The 17355-nt window shown below is 46.0% G+C and overlaps 1 protein-coding gene across 1 annotated transcript; it reads left to right on the top strand.

Annotated features, from left to right (window-relative positions):
* Positions 1–7697: 7697 nt before the first annotated feature.
* Positions 7698–12854, top strand: LOC134485779 (uncharacterized). The gene is made up of 2 exons (XM_063282790.1): positions 7698–7846; positions 12202–12854. Exons 1-2 carry the CDS (start codon positions 7698–7700, stop codon positions 12755–12757), a joined length of 705 nt encoding a protein of 234 aa, XP_063138860.1. The 3' UTR covers positions 12758–12854.
* The last annotated feature ends 4501 nt before the right edge of the window (positions 12855–17355 follow it).

The raw sequence follows: 17355 nt of genomic DNA, 5'->3' as shown, positions 1-17355 counted from the left end.
GTACAGATACAGGCCTGTTGATCAATGGAATAGAATTGAAGATCCAGAAATGAACACACACTCCTATGGTTACTTGATCTTTGACAAAGGAGCTAAAACCATCAAGTGGAAAAAACAGCATTTTCAACAAATGGTGCTGGTTCAACTGGAGATCAGCATGTAGAAGAATGCAGATCGATCCATGCTTATCACCCTGTACAAAGCTTAAGTCCAAGTGGATCAAGGACCTCCACATAAAAACAGATACACTCAAACTAATGGAAGAAAGGTGGGGAAGCATCTCGAACACATGGGCACTGGGGAAAATTCTCCTGAACAAAAAACCAATGGTTTATGCTCATAAACTGCAAACTTCTGTAAGGCAAAGGACACTCTAATTAGGACAAAACAACAACCAACAGATTGGGAAAAGATTTGTACAAATCATACATCTGCTAGAGGACTAATATCCAATCTATACAAAAAACTCAAGAAGTTAGGCTCCAAAGAGCCAAATAAGCCTATTAAAAATGGTACAGAGCTAAACAAAGAATGCTCAACTGAGGAATATCGAATGGCTGAGAAGCACCTAAAGAAATGCTCAACATCCTTAGTCAACAGGGAAATGCAAATCAAAACAACCCTGAGATTCCACCTCACACCAGTCAGAAAGGCTAAGATAAAAAACTCAGGTGACAATAGATGCTGGATAGGATGTGTGGAAAGAGGAACACTCCTTACTTACTTCCTTATGTTGTGCATACAATATTTCTAAGTTTTCTGAAACTTGTTTCATGGCTCTCCAAAGACTATTTATAAATTTTCACAACTCCAAAATTACCCAGGAACTTTTTTATTTTTCAGTTTATTGATTTATTGAAGGATCAAACATGAGTGTCCCGACTCCCACATGAGCATGCAGGAGAAGATGTGTTTTAAAGCAAATCAAAGCTGAATAGTTTTCTGTAGCATTGGGATGTCCCCAGGATCTATAGTGTTCCTGAGTTTGATAACTTAGAGAGAAAGGTGATCTGAACTCATTCAGGAATAGAGAGCTATGGGAGGGCCAGCCAGTGAGAGTGCAGACCACCTGTGCAATATCTGATCCTCCCGGACAAAAATGATCTCATATGATGAATTTGAATTCTCATGACAATGCCCTCCACTGAAGCACAGATCAAAGAAGCTCTGAGGAAAGAAAGAGACTGAGAGCAGAGCTGCTGCACCAGGCCATTCAGAAAGGGCATCTGAAAGAGAACTCCTGGACTTGAGCTCTAGAGAAGGCAAGGTAAGTTGAGTGCACAGGGAATGAGCCTCATGTGAAATCCTCTCACGTAAACATCACTGGGCTACAAAATCAATGGCCTGCCTCCTGTCACATAACACAAGAAAGAACTTTGAGTAATGTGACTTTCATGCTTCTGTCTCATGCGGCCATACCTTAATTCAGTTATGATGGAGTCTGTCCCCTGAGATTCAAACTGCCTTGAGGTTTGAAAGTCTGGGATACATTTCTTGTATTTCTTAGGTGCCCATGCAGGGAGAACAACTGGCCTCTTCTTCCTGCTGCTGTGCCTGCCTGCTGTGATGGACTGCAACCCAAGGGAACTGTCTCACCGACAAGAAACCTTTCTTGTCTTTGGGGGTGTGCAGGAAGCAAAAAACCCATCTTTTTTTAGAATTTAAAAACAAAATAACCAAAAGTGTTTTTCAGTGACTCTGTTTCTTCTAGGCATGGAACCAGAGATAACCTGAGAACTTACTGCTGTTTCAGTCTTCAGAGAGCTACAGAAACGATCTGCACACCCAGATGTGGTGGACCTACTGCACCTCCTAGTGCATGCACCCTGATTTTAATTGATAGAGCATAAGCATGGAAGCTCTGTCATTCTTTATAAATGTATTGGTCCATTCATTCATTCATCCACCCATTTTTCATTCATTCATTCTGTGGTGGTTAAAGGAAGGTGGTCCTCATAGGTTCCTATTTGAATGTTTGCTTCCTATTTGGTTGAACATTTTTGGAAAGATGAGAAAGGTGAAGATGAGAATTATATGTTCTCTTTCTAGCTACTTCCCCTCCTACCTCTCAATTATCCTTGAGATCATTATCCAAGTTTTCTCCACACATTCCACCCAGTTACTCATATGAGACAAGAGGAAAACATGAGTTCATGCATCTAACATGCATGGGGCCCACAAATGAGAGACATTGGATATCTCATCTTGAGACTTGATCATCTATTGTGTGTGACTGTCTCCAGGCACAAGCATCTCTCTGCAGATCATACAGCTTCATCCGTCTTGTGAAGAACAATAATTCATGCACACCTGATCCCCACTCCTTCTTCATTCAGTTGTTTACCACTCGATCTTTTTTTTTTTTTTTTTTTTTTTTTTTGGTTCTGTTTTTCGGAGCTGGGGACCGAACCCAGGGCCTTGCGCTTCCTAGGCAAGCGCTCTACCACTGAGCTAAATCCCCAACCCCCCACTCGATCTTTTTATATTTTTATTTTTGGTTATATCAATGAGTTCTTAGAAACAGGGCTAAAAGTGACATCAATGTTTATGCATCTTTGATGTGTGTTAATTCTCAAGACTCTAAGAACACTGGGCATGCAAATTGTAGTCAGCCATTCATAGAGGCTTCACTCTCAGAGAGTAAATCTGTAATCAACAATAGCACCAAACAACACCAGGTAAATGCATAGAAACCAGATGCAGCACCATTTGAGTTATAACATTAAAAACTGTAAATGTGCATAGAGACCTGGTACAGTGGCATGGTAGGCACAAAGTTAAAACTGTGAAGTCATATAGAAAGGGGCTGCAGTGTTATGAGGGACTCTCAGAGAGATCCTGAAGTGCTACTGTAGGAGAAGCCTGAGGCTTCAAACCAGACCAGTAACTCATTGCAATGGACATTCTCAGGTAACCCTGTGTGCAAAGGGTGTACTGTGTGACACACTGTGACATACCATGACACATCCCAGCTGTCACAGAGAGATGGTTTATTCATGTATTCATGTTTTGTTTGTTTCGTGGGATTCCAACAGCAAGGGAGGATTTGGAGGGTTGGGAGGATAGGTCGGATTGGGCTGCAAATGTACAATCACAAAAATCAATAGAAAGTTTTAAAACATTTAGTAGGTTATACTAACTAATATCTATAAAGAAAAATATGCATGAAATAGCATTTAGAGAAGAAAATGGCTCCAAGCTTGAAGCAGAGCTGAGATGTGTGCACAGGAGGAGTTGGAAATCGAAAAGAGTAGAAAGACGTTCTTACCAAACAGTCATCTCAAAATTGGACAAGACAACATAAAAGTTCCCAGGTATTCACTACATCACCCAGGTCCAGCACTGACACCAAACATCATTAAACATGAACAGAGAAAAGCTAACACCTAGATTTGCAAATGATACAGTTGAAAACTTCTAATTCATGCAAAACTGAGAACTTATTGTGAAAACCCCATATGAAAGAAAGGCTTTTCACAGAAAAAGAAAAAAGGCCTCATACAGGAACTGAACAGAGCTACAACTGAAATGAGTCTTACAAGGAGGGCATGGGTCCGATGCCTTGGGTAAGTTGCCAGACTGAAAATGTGTATTTGTCTATTGCTCTGGACATGCAATCCACAAACCTTAAAAACCCTTCAGATTTTAATCATTTAGAAAGATTGTGAGCAGAGAGGAATGGAAAATGAAATCAGGTCTGGATCCCATTTCCTTTATACGGCACACAGGCCCCAGGGGTTTTAACCCAGTCTTCCCTCTACTTTTGTTGGACCCTGGGTTTGGAAAGGATCCCAGTACAGCCTCCCTGGCATAGTCCTGTCCCATCTGAAAATGTAAGTACCTAGAAATCAAATATGCTGTGTGCAATCAAGGTCGGACTCAGCCTCTGCTTGCTGATAGCACTGGGGAACTGGACTTGGCTGACAAGGCTCAGCCTCTCATGAACCAGGATCAGACAACCCAAAGCTCAGGCACTGGACATTGCTCATCTGCAAGAGGAGCATTTCTGGGGAAAGGTGCCCACTGCTGCCCTGGTCGCTGGCCTGGATCTTGCCAGCTGAGCCAGTCTCCGTAAATGACGCTCTTGGTTTAGGACTCTTTCATTGGCTCCTGCTCCCTTTTGATATGGAAAAGCCTGAGGATGCAGTAACCATGGACTTAATCAGGAGCACAAAGCTCAGGTCAAACCTAGACTGTGACAGTGAGAAGCCATCAGACCTCTGTCTTTGGCTGCTTGTCGCTGGACCAAGAGCATGGCAGAGAAATAACCAGGAGGCCTCCTGAGAAAGTATGAGTACAGAGACTTCAGTCAACAGAGTAAGATTTTAGCGTCCTGGGCCACTCCTTCCCTGAATTAGGAAAACCTAAAGCTAGACCTGCCATCCCACTGCAGGTTGTATCCAGGTTGCCCCCTTCCTGGTCTTTCCATGAATTCTAGAAACCAGTAATACTAGCTGAAATCAATGCCTTTGAAAACCGTCGGTGTAACCAAGAACGTGTCCTTTGAAATCATTTGTTGAATGATTAAGAAAGAACACAGACCATAGAGTGCAAATCGCTGTTTGTTTTTGTGGAAGCAGGGGGCTGCACAGAGATAGCCCAGCAGCAGGGATTTGAGCTTTAGACACCAAGATCTTCTTGACCCAAACCTGGCTCTAAAATGCAGAAATGAGCCTGCTGCTGTTCCTAAGGCTCCCTGCTGCCAAAAGCCAGTGGGCAGCAGCCACAGAACAGGTGGCTTAGCTAGCAAAGACTGTGCCCCAATAGCCCTGGCAAAGTCCTAAATCTACTCCAATCTCAGGTGGCCAGTTTCTGGCACTTCCTGGAGCAACTCCCGCCAGGGGTCAGATGTCGCTTGCATCATCGCCAAGAGGAGGGTGGGAGCTCTGGAACAGAACCCTGGCAATGTAGCCACTGTGAATATTTCTTCTGCAGCCTCCTCCCTTGGTCCCAGAGTTGCGGGTTTCTATGGCTGTTCCCGCACCCCGCACATGGAGTGAAGAATGCTGGGCTCTCAGCAGCTCTGGGTCCTGCAAGTGTTGGTGTAGATTCCCGCGGGGTCACCAATCCAAACTGGAAGAGATTGTTCCTGGTGGTCACTGTCATTGACTGATGGGAACACTCCAAGGACCAGATACAAAGGAAGAGGCCAGGGATCATGGCCTTCCCAGAAGCTGGGGAGCAGACAAGGCTGGGCCTCTTGCACTAGAGGGACAGAATGCCAAGCCTGCTTCACCTGCATGGACAGAAAGTGGACTCCATCCCTAGAGCAGAACTGGCCTCCTGAGTTCAGCAGCCTGTGCAGCAGCCCAAGGAGCAGCCTTGTGCAGGGCCTGGGCTGGGGATCTTGTAATCTTCGAGGACGGTGGGGTCGGATGAACTGAGAAATTTTTCTCGGTGAAAACGTCCCTTTGACGCATGACGAACCTCCCAGTGAAATCGGTGAACGAAAGAAATCGAACAAATATTCGAAGCCTGTGCGTTGGAGCCTGATTCGTGCAGCAGAAGGAAATCACCAAGGAACAAACTCCGGTAAGCGGTTTGAAATCAGGGCTGATTTCGCCTGTAGTCCGCTGAGCGCCTAATGGAATTTGACTCAGGAAAAAGTGGAAGTCGACAGGGAAGGGGGACAGTCAAAGCGGGTCCTTAACCACTCTGAATCTGTGCTGGGAGAAGAGCAGGACGGACAGCGACCCCTGGTGTGAAGACATCGCTGGCCTGCAGGTCTGAAGCAGTATTGTTTATGGGTGAACCTGGATTCTAGCTGGAATTCCTTCATTGGCCCTCATCCCAGCTGTGGCGCCCACCACTGTGGAGAAGCGCGGGCGGACTGATCACAAACTTGCCCAGGATCGCAAATCTTGCCTAAACCCAGGTTGTGCTGTGAGAAGCGTTACCCAGGCGTCCTCCGGAGCCATCCAAGCCACCAGAGAAAAGACGTGGAGAAGAAAGAAGAACCAAAAAGGAATGGCATTGGACCCCTGGGCTGAAACTAAAAACTATAGACGCACAATAATGAACGCAGCTGCGATGGAGATTATTGTTTTCACAGAATTTGTCTTCTTTGGTGGAGGGGTTGGCATCGCATTTCTTGGCGCCTTTGCCAGAATGAAAATGTGTGTTTATTGTTTAGATGGCACAAAATCTGCTATCGAAAGAATCGGACAAATTTTCAACGTTTGGAATCATCTGGAGGCCCAGAGAACCAGAAAACAATTAAAAAAAAAAAAAAAAAAAAAAAAGGAGCGGCATCTGCATCGCATCTCCTACATACTCACAGCTGGATGTTAGTCCTTTCCTTCAGTGACTCAGGCTCAGGAGGTCGGGATCTTACATTCTCACAGAATCCCACAGCAGCCTGCCTGACAGAGTCTGATCCCCTCAGCAAACCGAAAGCGCCGAAAAACAAAACCACGAACGCGGTTTAAAATTGTCTTCGGGTTTTATCTCTGGCTTGTTGGAACCATAGCGGATTTGTCTGGGCAGCAAGTCTCAAGCACTTGCAAAAAAGGGAAGGTTAGCAAGGCCACTGGACATCAGAACTGGCACAAACACAGAGCTGGCGCCTGAGCGCCCTCTACTGTGCAGAAGTCGCCAGCTAGCAGCTCGGATCTGTGAACCCTTCATGTTTCTGGCCAGACTCATTCATTGGCTAAGCTCCCTTTGTGGGAACCACCAGTGTGGACAAGCAACTAAGGACTTGACCAGGATCTCCAAGTTAACCCAAAACTCTGCGTGTGCGAGTGAGAAGCTGTCAGTTAGTGTCTTCTAGCTTTTTATACAGTGGACAAGTGCGCGCCAGGGCCATAGACATGGAGCTACTGCAGAAATGACACTGCGCCACGGAAAGACAGCTCAGAGAGCAGAGGTTTAGCGCCCTGGACCGTGCTGTCCTGGAACAAAACCTCTTACAAAAGGAACGCGAGTTCAACGGACATTCCCTCAGATTCCAATTTGGCAGACCTCCAGAGGTGGGCTGTGTTGGGGTAGGGCGGATGCCTTGATCCACTTGCCAGGCCGAAAGCCTGCCTTGATTAACGACAGCATCTTTATGCCTTCAAAAATGGAAAGGAATTGGAGGACTTTTCAGCGTTTGAAAATGACAAAGAAGGTTTCCAAGAAACGGAAACCCGGGGTTTGCTTTGCATTTCATGCGTGTTCGCACATGGATGCCAGGCCTTTCTGTCAGCCTTTAGGAGGGCACCATGAGTTCCAATAAAACCCCACTGCAACCTGCCTGGAAGAATCTGATCCCCTCAGCAAAACGAAAGAACCGAGAAACAAGATCCGTACATGGTTTGAAATCACTGTCGAATTTCTGCCTGCACCTGCTTATAGCCAAGTAGAACTTGGTTCTTTGGGAAAGTCTCAGTTACTCTTGCCCTGAGAATCCAAAGCATGGACCCTGACCTTTGAGATTGGTCCCTGGACGAAGAGCAGCCCCACAGCGCCCCCTGCCGTGAAGATGTGTCCTTCCTGGACCTCGGAGTCAGAGCTGGGGATCCTGGGAGCTTTTGGCCTTCTGGCTCCTTCATTGGTCCTGGCTCCAGCTATGGCCCCTACAAGTGTGGACAAGGGGACAGGGGGACTAACTAGGGTGTTCCCAAGATTGCAGGATTCTCCAAAAGCTTGGGGTACGAGTGAGTCAACCGGGGTCATCCTATGGTTTCCCTGTCAGACAAGTGTATTCTTGGGCCATGGCCACAAGGCAACTTTGGAAACTACAGCGAGATGGAAAAGACCAAGTGAGACCGAATGGCATTGGAGCCCTGGTCCGTGCTGATCCCGAAAACCTTAGGAGAACAGAAAGGAAGGCAGCTGCAATGGAGATTGGTGTTTGCCCTGAGTTTGTTCTCTCCAAGTGTAAGAGGGGTCGGGGTGTCCCAAGTCTTGGCACACTTGCCGGAAAAGAAAGTCGTTTGCCAACAGTAGACACTATGAAATCTACTTTTAAAAACGTCTGGAGGCTGAAAGGACAAGAAAACAAAACGAAACCATGGCACTCATGTCCTCACACCAGGGCGCTAGTCCCTTTGGGCAGCGTTTAGGTGAACATCTTGCCAACCCTGAGTTCACACAGAATCCCACCTCTGCCTGCCTGGCAGAGTCTGTCCTGCCAGCAAAGTGAATGCACGGAGAAACAAAACCACGTATGCAGTTTGAAATCACCATCGGATTTAAGCGCGGCTGCTGAGAGGTAAGCAGAACTTGGCTTGGGGAGACAAATCATAGCTACTAGAAATTGTGGGTCCAGAGTGAAAGCACTGAGGTTGCCACCAACGGGAATGAGGGCACCGTCAAGACTCTGCCGTGAAGTAGTCATAGGGTCGCTCTGAAGCTGAACTGAGGACTAACAAAGGTCTTTCCCTGGATCTCAACGCATAGCTAAAAATCAGAAGATGTGAGAAGTCCTCAGACCGGTTTGCTCATCCTCTTGACCAACTGACAAGTGCATGGTGAGGTAGGAGCCAAGTGGAGAACCGGGTGAAATAAGTGAGGGGGGAGGGAGGGAGGAGAGAGGGGAGAGATGCACACACACACACAGAGGGAGAGACACAGAGACAGAGACAGACAGAGACAGATAGGCAGAGACAGAGACAATGAGAGGTAGTAAGACAGTGAGAGAGAGACAGAGACAGAGAGAGACAGAGACTGAGAGAGAGAGTCCAGCCAACAGAATACTGCTCTGGCGCCCTAGAGAGTTCATCCCCACAGGACTGTTGGCACAAGAAAAGAACCGAAGCTTGGACAGATTTGTTGCAAACACTTATTTTGTATGTAGATTTCCAGGGGGTGAGGATCAGTTTCCTAGGAAATCTTACTGGATCACAAATGTGGTTCAGATGGCACTCTGAAGGAAATTCACAAAACAGAAATTTTCACAATTTGCACATCTTCAAGAGCAGAGAGGACTCGAAAATAAAACGAAACCAGTATGTTGAGAACCTGACTCGGACACACTCCAACCCAGAACTCAGCGGGTTTCTCTTAGATGTGGTCAATAGTGGGGTTGTTGGGGGCCTGGGGTTAGCTGTGCACTGACCACTCAGACACCAGTCTCAGATATGATGTAAATAGATTGAACCCGTTCAAACTTATCAGTCTGGACCACAAGAAGGAAAACCTGATTAAGGCATGTCTGTCCTCCAGGGAGATTTTTTTAAAAGATTTATTTTGTGTATGAGTACACTGTTACTCTCCTTAGACACACAAGAAGAGGGCATGGGACACCTTTCATACAGTTCTGAGACACCATGTGATTGCTGGGAATTGGACTTAAGACCTCTCTCTGGAAGAACAGTCGATGTTCTTAACTATTGAGCCAACACTCCAGCCCCTAGGTCCTCTATTTTTAAAGGAAAAAATGGTTGATATCTCTCTCTGACTGCACTCCTTCTTGTCAGACTCTTAGCAGGCACTGGCTGGTTTCAGTATTTGGAGAGATCAATCTGATTTTTGCCAATGGCCAAAGTTTGGGCTGTGTGGTCTCTGCCTTGCTTGATTAGTGGAATCCAGTCTGAGTTGCCCTCTGCATTTTCCCTAACTGCTAGAAGATTCCCTGAGGCAGATCCCCCTGGGATCTGTAGTCCTGAGGTTCTCTGGTCTTGGGTGTCTCCATGGACAAATTTCACTACTGCAGTAGCAGGAATGCCCAGCTGGGGGACTCCTGGTGTCAGCCCTGTGAGGGACAAGCAGTGTGTGTCTTCTCAGGTGCTCTGCACCATAAGGACCTACCAGTGCTGACTGTGACTCTATGGGACTTAAACATAGCCAAGTCTACCCAGGGAACAATCAAAAGATGTTAACATTTTCTACAGGGAGTCTTACTCAGCAGGGCAACTGATCTGGGGATGCTAACAAAGCCATTCAGTAGTGCAGGAGACTAACATGGCCCAGCAAATTCAAGTTTGCTCTAGAGAAGCCCTATTTAAAATGTTTGGATGTGTTTGTTACTTACAGATCTAGCTGGCAGAGAAAGGGACTTTTGTATTTCAGCTTTCAGCCCACTACTACTTCCTAGGAGACAGGCTCAGAAGGAAGCTCCACTCCCTGACCATCCAAGGCCACCAGCAGAATGCTGGACTGACAGGGGAGCATCACAGTGCCAGGGTGAGGGGTGATGTTTTCACTCAGAGATTCCCACACTAGCAGGAGGGCCCTGTCCTTCCACAGACTTGATTAGTGCAGTGTCCTTTGGTCTCTTCTCTTCTCACCCTCCCCTCCTTCTTGTTGCTTCTGTTTTATATACTCAAAAACAACTTTTGCCTTTTCTTTCTTTGTCTGCATTGTGGATTTGTAAACATCAGGATTCAGAGTCCTTTGCTTGCGTCCCCCACCTCTTTCAGGATTATGAATACCACACAGTATGAGTGCAGAAGGCTCATGTGATCTGTCCCAGGGAACACTCTGCTGCTGTCCTTGGTGCCTGCACCTAGAGCACTAGAGATGTCTTTTTGCTTCTGTGTGTGAAGAAGCTGACTTGGGACTAAGCACTAGTGGCTCCTGGCCTCCTCCAGTGCTGCCATGATCAGATCTGGAGCCATGGCTTTCTGCCCTTGATGTCCCTGACTTAGAGACCTCTGTTCTCACAGTTCTTAAAGAAACTGCTTTTCTGTCTTGCTGTCTGATTCTCTGTAAATGTGACTCCAGCCCAGGGCACCCTGGAGCCCTCCTATCCCAGCAGATCCCTGCCTGCCTCTGTCCAGACACAAGAGACTGGAGGATGGAAATGTTATGTGTATTCATTTCAAATACAGGAAATAAAATGTGAGTCAGGAAGAGGGGTTGGGGAGTGGGCAGGTGAGGGGAGATTCCATGTCCTGAAGTTCATCTCTACACTTAGCTGTTTCCCCCCAACCATTTCTCTGCTGGGAACACAGGATCAGCATCTGCTCAGGAAACAGCTGACCTAAGGACTATTAACAGGACTTCTAAGTAGGACCTGGTGACTCATGCCTTTGATCTCAGCGACAAGGGAGGCAGAGGCAGGGAGATCTTTGACATGGTGGCCAACTTGGTCTACAAAGTGAGTTTCACAACAGCCACTCTGTGGCTATTCTTTGTTGTCAACTTGATTACATCTCGAATTAAGCAAAATCCAAAATTGGAGCACACACCTGCAAGGGATTGTTGATTAATTTGTAGAAAGTTATGCATGTCTTGGAGGTAGGAAGACTGGATTTAATGCAGATCTTTTTGAAGTTGAAAGACACGGGTCTTTGTAATTGTGGTTGTTGTTGTTCTTGTTCTTTTCATAAAACCCCTGGCAGTCGTGGAACTCACTTTGTAGACCAGGTTAGTCACAGAGATCCACTTACTTGATTCGCTAACCATAGTGCTGGGATTAAAGGCAGGGGCTCCCACACCCAGGTGAAGACACACAGCTTTAATCCAGACATTGAAGCTGGAACACACACCTTTAATTTGGGCCACACCTTCGGATGGAAACCTATATAAGAACATGGAGAAAGAAGGTCTTTAATTTGCCTGCTTGCTCTCTGCCAGGTAGCAAGTCTGTTGCTGCACTGTCACTGGAGCCCACTTGTCTGTGGTTCCATCCTCTACTGAAGACCAGCTGAGACATCCAGCCTCGGGGACTGAGAACTTCTGGATTCTTGGACTTTGCTTCCTACCCAGCTGTTGAAGAATTTCCTGGACTGCAGTCTGTAAGTCATTCTAATAATCTTCATTGAGTACAGAGAGTATGAGGGAGTGAGAGATCATTATATTTGATAATTACTCTCTAAACCCGGCACCCCAAATAGATTTGCTGGCCCAGTAGCACTTTCCCCATTGCTTGTCTAATCAGTCACCTATAATGTTTACCTCTAGACAATTGCATCCAGAGTGATAGGATCTGACGGTGAGAAGCTTCAGTCCTTTTTTGTTTGCTTGTTGTGGTTTTTTTGACACGAAGTTTTCCTGTGTAGTCTTAGCTTGTCCTCAAACTGGGTCTAACAACCAGGGTGGCCTTGAGATCAGAGATACACTTGCCTCTGCCTCTGTTCCCAGATCTGCTTCTTTCCCTTGGGTGCTGGGACTAAAGCTTGCACCCCAGACTGTGCAGAATCTGGCCTCCTTAGGCAATGCAAAGAGCTGCTAGGATCGTGGGTTTAATACCAGCATCCTCAGTGCAATGGTTGGGTGGGGCCAAGAAATATAGAGAATAATTAACTGTCTGTCATTTCTCTGAATCTGAAGGATAAGGACTTGCCCTCAGCCTTCCATTGGTGAAGCCAAGGCGATGAAGCGCTTCTGTCCCTGTTTTGTCAAAGATATGTCAGATTCTTCAGAGCAGGAATTGCAGAGTGCCCATGTCTTGCCAGCCCTGAGTCCACAATGTTCCAAGTGTTTCTGTGGAGAGCCAAGCCACTCGTATGAGGATAACTGGATTGTAGATTGGGAACCATACTACCTTCCTCATGTATTTGAGAGCTGGGACTGCCTGAGATACCGTCCTGGATTGAACTGTACCATGAAGAGGGGCACTGAGGTCTTCCAGAGTGAGAGCCGTGGGGAGCTACAAGTGTCCCTAGGAGACAAATACGAAGACACAGGAGAGCCAGACCAACCCTCACCAAGCTTGCTCAGGAAAAATGGGCTGGAACTTGAGACCTGTGAGGGTAAAGACTTCCCTGACCAGGATTCTGCTCCTGACAGTCCCAGATGCCTTGACCGCTGCCCATCGTTTCATATGACTTGGCCAGAAAAAATGAAAAAGCTTTGCAGAACTGTGTTTGGAGCCCAGGAGTCCTGATGCCTACCAAGACTTGTAATTAGAGGATCTTCTGACAGCTCCTGCTATTATGGGGACACCCCTGCCTCTCACACACAAAGGCAGTTGTGTCCTTGCAGCCATCTGTTTGTTTGTTTGTTTGTTTTTTAACAGCCTTCTTAATAAATAAATAAATTAAATAATAAATTAAATAAATTAATAAAATAAAGCTAAATAAATTTGTGTTCTATTTGAAATGGCCCAAGATAAAGGATGAAGGGGTGGAGTGGACACAGATGAGGATACACTAAGTTTCCTACCCTTGGTTACAGTGCTAACTGGTGGTTTGTTTCTAAGGAAGTCCTCAGGGGACCTTAGGCATCTGGTTCTCATGTGAGCTGGGCTACAAGATAACCAGCAAACAGAGAACAACCTTGAGAACTTTGGAAAACATTGTGCTGAATTGACGGCTGATCTACCCTGCTCCTTCCCCTACCCTCCAAAAATAATAATCTAGAAAGTACCTGTAACTTCCACTTACCTCTAGGATTCTCCAGGTAGAACTATGTCATACTAAGTGTGCTCCCCCCAAACACATCTACCTTTGTCCCAGGGCAAACTAGGACCTCCTGCCTCCTTAAGGTGAATACATTTGTTGTTTTTTTCCTTTTGAGACACTGGTTCTAAGTAGCTTAGCAGTTTTGGCCTCTGTGTAGTCTAGGCTAGTCCTGGACTCAGATCCACTTTGCCTTGCCTCTCTAATATGGAGATTAGAGGCCTTGCACCACTATTTTTAACAATTTCTTGAGCAAATTTCTGCCTCACGAGTCAACTCACCTGCAAAAACAGGACTGGCTAAGGTGGAAGGTCATGGCAGGGCTGGCCCTGACACAGAAAACCCAGCCACCTGGCCTTGAGAGGGTGGCCTTTATGCTTTTCCAGTCTTGGAAGAGCTTCACAATTATAAGCCTTAGTTCAGCTATAGAAAGTGCAGAGGGAACCTCAGACTGGATTCCCCTAATCAAGGAAGGCAGAGACCACACAGCCTAAGCTTTAGCCATTGGCAAAAATCAGAGTGATCTCTACAAGTCCTGCAACCATCCAGTGTCTGCTGGTGCAGGACAAGGAGGAGTGCAGTCAGAGAGAGAAAATCAACCCTTCTTCCTTTAAAAATAGAGAACCTAGGGAGACTGGAGAGATGGTAAATAGTTAGGAGCAGTGACTGCTCTTCCAGAGGTCCTGAGTCCAATTCCAGCAGCTACAAGGTGGCTCACAACCATATTAACAAGCCTATGTTGGGATTCAGACCTGGGACAAAGGACTGAGGCACATAATTAACATATCAGTGTACATCAGGCCTCCAGGTTCTCCCAGCATCCCTGGAGTCTCTGCTTGTTACAGGGCTGCTTGGCTGGCTCACCTGCCCTCTATGTTGAACATTCCTCTCAGCAGTTCTTCAATATATAATCCAGACAATTTGTTCTTTCTCTCCCCCTCCCCCTGCCCCTCCCCTCTCCTTCCTTCCCCTCCTCTCCGTGTACACACACTCTTTAGCTTTCTCTTTACTTACCCCTCTGTCTCCCTCTGCCCAACTACTTCCTTGGCTTCCTTCCTTCCTTCCTCAGCACCAGTGAACCTGCCATTATATTTTAACTTGGCTTAAACTATCTTATTTCAGCCACAAAGAAAACCTATTAACTCAATTAAAGTTAAACACCTCATCCCAACACAGGGTTTCCCCCTGCACCTTTATTAACTGCTATTTTCCTGTGTGCCACCTCTGTCTTCTCTCTATCCAGAGGCAGCCTTTTCCCTGTTCCCTGAGAAAAATGTCCCTTCCCCTACTCTCTCATCCTCTATCTCCTGTCTTTTTTAAAATATATTTTTAAATGTATTTATTCTTTTATGTTATGAATACACTGTTGCTGTCATCAGACACACCAGAAGAGGGCATCGTATCCCATTATGGATTCTGGGGATTGAACTCAGGGCCTCTGGAAGAGCAGTCAGTGCTCTTAACCGCTGAGCCATTTCTCTAGCCCCCATCTTAGCATTTTTTAAAGGTGCGTTTTTACATCCGTGTTATGTGCCTTATTTTTGTGTGTAGTTTTTATTTTATTATTTTTGTGGATAGATGGTTTTTCTCCATGAAATTCTGTACCACATGCATGTCAGTTCCTGAGGAGGCCAAAATAGAATCCAGATCCCCTGGAACTGGAATCACAGATGATTATGAACTGTCATAATTGAATCCAGGTTATCTGAAGCTCCGTCTGTACTCTTAACTGCTGAACCATCTCTCCATCCTTTGAATGTATGCATGCATGTATGATGCATGTATGTATGTATGCATGTATGTATGTTCCTATTATATATAATCATATATATGAATGTATGCATGTATTCCATGGATCTTCTTTGTGTAGCCATGGTTGTCCTAGAACTCACTATTTAAATTGAGCTGGCCTTGAACTTACAAAAATTGTTCTGCCTCTGCCTCCTGGGTGCTGGGATTAAAGGCATGTGCCATCATGCCTGTTGATATTTTTAATTCACATAAGAGGTGTAATAAAAGGCCTCAAGATATGCATCTGATTTTATTCAGACCTTTCTATCTGGGATTTAAAATCTCCCTATGCACTATGTATCAGTTCCTGCCTCCAGGTTCCTACCCTGTGTGAGTTCCTGTCCTGACCTCCTTTGGTGATGAACAGCAATGTAGAAGTGTAAGCTGAATAAACCCTTTCCTCCCCAACTTTCTTCTTGGTCATGATGTTTTGTGCATGAATAGAACCCTTAAAACAGTATCTCAGTTCTTAGCTCTGGCTGACCTGGAACTCACTATGTAGATCAGGCTGGCCTCAGAGTCACAGCCATCAACCTGCCTCCTGGGAGGACTGGGATTAAAGGCGTGGGTACCACACCTGGCTCCCTAAGGGGTTTATAATTTTTATTTCTCCTCAAGAACCAGATCGGAGTGTAGTTTTTTTTTCCTTCTGTGTTTTGTTTTGTTTTTATTCTTGACACAGTATCTTCTTACTTCAGGCTAGTCTTGATGTAGCCAAGGATGACCTGATTCTCCCTACCAAGAGCTGGGATTACAAGCAACACACATGCGCTGCTCTGGCTGTAGTCTGGCTTGGTTGTCAGTGGGCAGGGTACAGATTTGTTGTTTTGGAGTCCCTAACCTCTTATTCAAGAGTAAATTAAAAACCCTGACAGGTTGTAGAGTAGCCAGGAAACTTTGTTCAAAGCAAAAAGGCTAACAGGTCAGAGGGATATACAGTCAACAGTGGAGTCTCTGAGGGAAGGGACTCAAAGGCTCCAGTAAGTGTCTGGACCTTCGTTTCAGGGCATTCAAAGGAGGTAGAGTCTGGTTCTGGGGCTTTGTTTGTGTGAGTCTCTATTTCTACTGCAGGCTGTGTGGTTGTATAAGCCCTTGCTTTCTGCACACGTTCTTTTCTTTCATACCTCTGACTTCTAATCATAGGCACACATAATTACACATAAGCATAATCTGATCGATAGCAGCTCCTCTCTCGGAGTTCGCTTTCACGGTATATTGTACTTGATTGCTCATGCACCTGGAACCAGTCTAGGTCAGTCCAGCTCACTGCTACCTCCAGAATAGCTAAATGAAGGCTTGATGGAAGGAGCAGTGACTTTGTTTGGGATCTAGGATGAGTCTCACAGCTGCTTTCTCATAATGGAAGTCTTCTGTGAGTGGTTTGGTAAGCATAGCAGGGACTTGACTGGCATGAAGGAACTCACTGGAGGTACTCCACTGCCTAAGGAGTAGCTTACTGGAGACCCTTAAAGTGGGTTGCTGTAGGAGGCCCTGGGTGTGCAGGGAGGGCAGTTCCAACAGAAGAAAGAGCAGGAAGCCTTGACTACGAGTCCATTAACTAAAATTCACTGTCATCAAGTCCTTCATGGCATGGTCCTAGAAAGCCTGTCTTGGGTTACAGGGGAGAGAAGACAGGACAGACATAGATATAAAGTATCTGGGAGTGGGTGAGCTGAGCTTCTTCTCATGACCCACATCCAGGATCTTCAGTATTTTTACTAAGTACAGCAGAAGAGGGAGGAGTCATCTTGGTGTGTGGCTCTGGGTGTATTCGTTCTGAGCTATTTTATTTGGTTCTTATATCTGTCACCCTTCCAACCCTGATTCCACTCTAACCCCTTTCAACTCCCCAACAATTGGTAGGAGAAAGAAGGCTAGAGGGGGAAAGCTCTATAGATCTCTCCCAACCAACAAAATAGACTACTTCCTGAGGATTAGAGTCACTGGTTTCCTTAGGGCAAGTCTGATCTCTGCAGTCAGGATATCTCCAACTTCTCCTCACCAAACTGCAACCATAGCAACCAGTATCAGAAAGAGGAGCAGCAACCTCCCCAGAGCACCCCTGGACCGCTGGGGCTCTCTTACATTTATTCCCTCTCCAAAGTCCTCAGAATTAAACTATCTGCAGCTGCAGAGCAAGAATCACACCCCTGCCAGTGCCCGAGGCAAATCCCAATCACCTGATGTGAAGCAGCCTCGCATCCCACACCCAGGATTAAAACAAAAATGAATTTACATAACTAACTGGGTCTTTTAAGAAACTGAACTCTCAACTACAGGGCGTCTCTGTAGG

The sequence above is a fragment of the Rattus norvegicus genome, chromosome 2 (genome assembly GCF_036323735.1).
Source record: "Rattus norvegicus strain BN/NHsdMcwi chromosome 2, GRCr8, whole genome shotgun sequence".
NCBI classification, from domain to species: domain Eukaryota; kingdom Metazoa; phylum Chordata; class Mammalia; order Rodentia; family Muridae; genus Rattus; species Rattus norvegicus.
This window is presented reverse-complemented; position numbering and strand designations above follow the sequence as displayed.